The 2,666-nt window shown below is 36.5% G+C and overlaps 1 protein-coding gene across 1 annotated transcript; it reads left to right on the top strand.

The window, feature by feature from the left end:
* The first annotated feature begins 602 nt into the window (after positions 1-602).
* On the top strand, positions 603-2,214 carry LOC110930217 (transcription repressor MYB6). The gene is made up of 2 exons (XM_022173466.2): positions 603-863; positions 1,469-2,214. The coding sequence occupies exons 1-2, from the start codon at positions 635-637 to the stop codon at positions 2,101-2,103; spliced, it is 864 nt and encodes a 287-aa protein (XP_022029158.1). The 5' UTR covers positions 603-634; the 3' UTR covers positions 2,104-2,214.
* Positions 2,215-2,666: the final 452 nt, after the last annotated feature.

Below are 2,666 nucleotides of genomic sequence, written 5' to 3' on the forward strand. Positions count from 1 at the left end.
CTCTCATTACCGAGAAGAAAATGCAACCACAAGTTTGGCTAAATTACAAGGATTACAACAGTAATCGATCAATAATATGTGGCCAACAAAATACTGTTTACATTGACCAAAAAATAATATTATACTATTAGGGTGGAAGTTGGCTACAAAGTCTATTTTTCCTACAAAGTGATAAAACATAATAATGTCAACCATAAAACACACTCAAAACCCACAAATAACATAGTGGATGTTACTAAAACACCATATTTGTGGGTTTTGTGTTGTGTTTTGAATAATAAGACTTTGATTATCGAATGACTAACATTAGTGTGTTTTATGTTGATTATCATATTGTGTTTTATATTCATAGTTGTACGATGGTGTGTTTGAAGTTTTTAAGGAATGTTAGGGTGTGGATACTGTGTTTTAGTGATTCTCACTATGTTATTTGTAGGTTTTGAGTGTGTTTTATGACTGAAATTATGGTATTTTAAGACTTTGTACACTTTATAGGAAAAATGGACTTTGTAGCGAAACCCAACCTCTACTACTATTACTATAATATAATATTTTGATTACTAATCGGTGATTCAATATCATAGAAACAATAAAAACGTGCTAGTATTCATTCAGAAAAGGTATTAAAAAGGCCATGAAGGAGTCGTGGTGTCTTGATATCACAACAAACGGCAACCCACTCAACTGTCTCCTCCCTCATCTAAGCCGCCACCACCACCCGACGCCGGAAATGGGAAGAGCTCCGTGCTGTTCTAAGGTCGGTTTACACCGAGGCGCTTGGTCGGCCGACGAAGACAAACTCCTCATCGATCACATTCAAACTCATGGTGAAGGTCAATGGCGAGCATTACCATCCAAAGCTGGTACATTACTTAACCTTTTACCTTATTCCAACTCAATTTTTCGTGTTATGAATTTACATCAATATAGTTGGTAAACGGGCAACAAGCTGCCGCTACCACTTTTTGAATAGCAAAACTAAGTCTTTTAAAAACTACGCCTATAAATCTCAGGGTCATAACATTACTACGCAGACCCTATGGTATCGGTATGTACTAATGGTGTCCCATTTGTATTGTTGGTTCATTATTCACTAGTACCGAAAATACTGAAACTGAAAAACAAGTAAAAACACAAACTCAGTATCCTACCGAAACTGTCGTTCGGTAAAATAACGAAACCGAAAACCATAAAAACGAATAACAATATAAATACAGATGTTGTGTTGTTCTATCTGTATTGGTTACCGAAAATACTGTAACCGAAATGAGTAAAAAGTAAAACTACAAACTAAATATGGTATCATTGAAAATACCAAAAGGTAAATATAGGGAACCATAAACCATAAAATGAATTATAATTTCCTGGTATTGATGTTGTTCGGTCGATATCGTCTCAGTACTGTGCCGGTACAATATCGTTACAGCACCGATGTCTTTGTAACTAATTACTGTTTATATGGGCATAGGTCTGCTTAGATGCGGGAAGAGTTGCAGGTTGAGATGGATGAACTATCTTCGGCCGGGTATCAAGAGAGGAAACTTCACCTCCGACGAGAATGACGTCATTATCCGGTTGCATGCTCTACACGGCAGCCGGTGGTCACTCATCGCCACCGAACTCTCTGGACGAACAGACAATGAAATCAAGAATCACTGGAACGCTCACCTCCGGAAAACCCTTGAAAACACTGGCAACCAAACAACAAAAAAAATAAAAAACAAAAAAATAAAAAAGAAGAAAATGTTGGACGATCAGAAAGCTGAAACCGAAAGTCAACAAAAGTCAACGGAAGTCAAACTTGTTGACTCTGGGTCTTCTTCTTCATCATCAACTTTATCAACAAGCAAGAATGATGTTTTTGAGGATGGTGGTGCATGTTCGAGTTGTGCGTTTGACTTTGAAGATGCGGACTTTGACTTTTTGTTGCCTTTGTTTGAGATGGAAGATACGAGCATGATCGACGGTCAGCTAGACGATGGTTTTTTAATGGACGGTTGTGATTTAGTTATGTCAAAAGATGAAGAAAGTTTGATGCTTGAGAAGCTCTATGATGAGTATCTGAATCTGCTGGATCATCCAGATGAGAATATTCAAAACTAAAAAATAAAATGTTTAATTTTTGTTTTTAATAATCAGGGGCGGATCTATGCCACTTTTGTGATTTTCCGGGAACCCATTTGGTTAAGAAAAAATGGAAAAAATTTGTGAGAATCTCGTATGATTTGGAAAAAAATAGTGAGAATCTAACAAAAACCCAGTAAAAAAAGTTATTAGATCCGTCACTGTTAGCAATCCGTTTATTTTTTGCATTAAATAATAATACCTTAGAAGTTAGAAATAACGTGTTAGACTAATAAAACATACATGTGTTTTTGCAGAGTGCAACTCCATAAGTTGCGGAACTTTTGTTTTTGTCTTTGGATTTGTTTTGGTTATATATAAATGATACTTTTGAGTTACCTAGGCGTAATTACATATAATAATAACCTAATTCTGTAACGAAACGATTAAGAAATTTGCAAACACGTGCGCATACTTCGAAGTTTGGATCACGTAGTTAGAATATGAGGTGTGGAGGGGTTTGGATTGGGGGCATTGTTCGACACGTGGTAGGTGTTGGCTCTATTAGTCTACACCCAAAAAAGTGGGGTGTGGAACGGACG

The sequence above is a fragment of the Helianthus annuus genome, chromosome 3 (assembly GCF_002127325.2).
Source record: "Helianthus annuus cultivar XRQ/B chromosome 3, HanXRQr2.0-SUNRISE, whole genome shotgun sequence".
NCBI classification, from domain to species: Eukaryota; Viridiplantae; Streptophyta; class Magnoliopsida; order Asterales; family Asteraceae; genus Helianthus; species Helianthus annuus.

Bases quoted from the DNA above. Each gene is read 5' to 3' on its own strand.
- LOC110930217 (XM_022173466.2), top strand. From the start codon at position 635: ATGAAGGAGTCGTGGTGTCTTGATATCACAACAAACGGCAACCCACTC. The intron at 864-1,468 runs GTACATTACTTA...ATATGGGCATAG, and splicing joins AGCATTACCATCCAAAGCTG to GTCTGCTTAGATGCGGGAAG.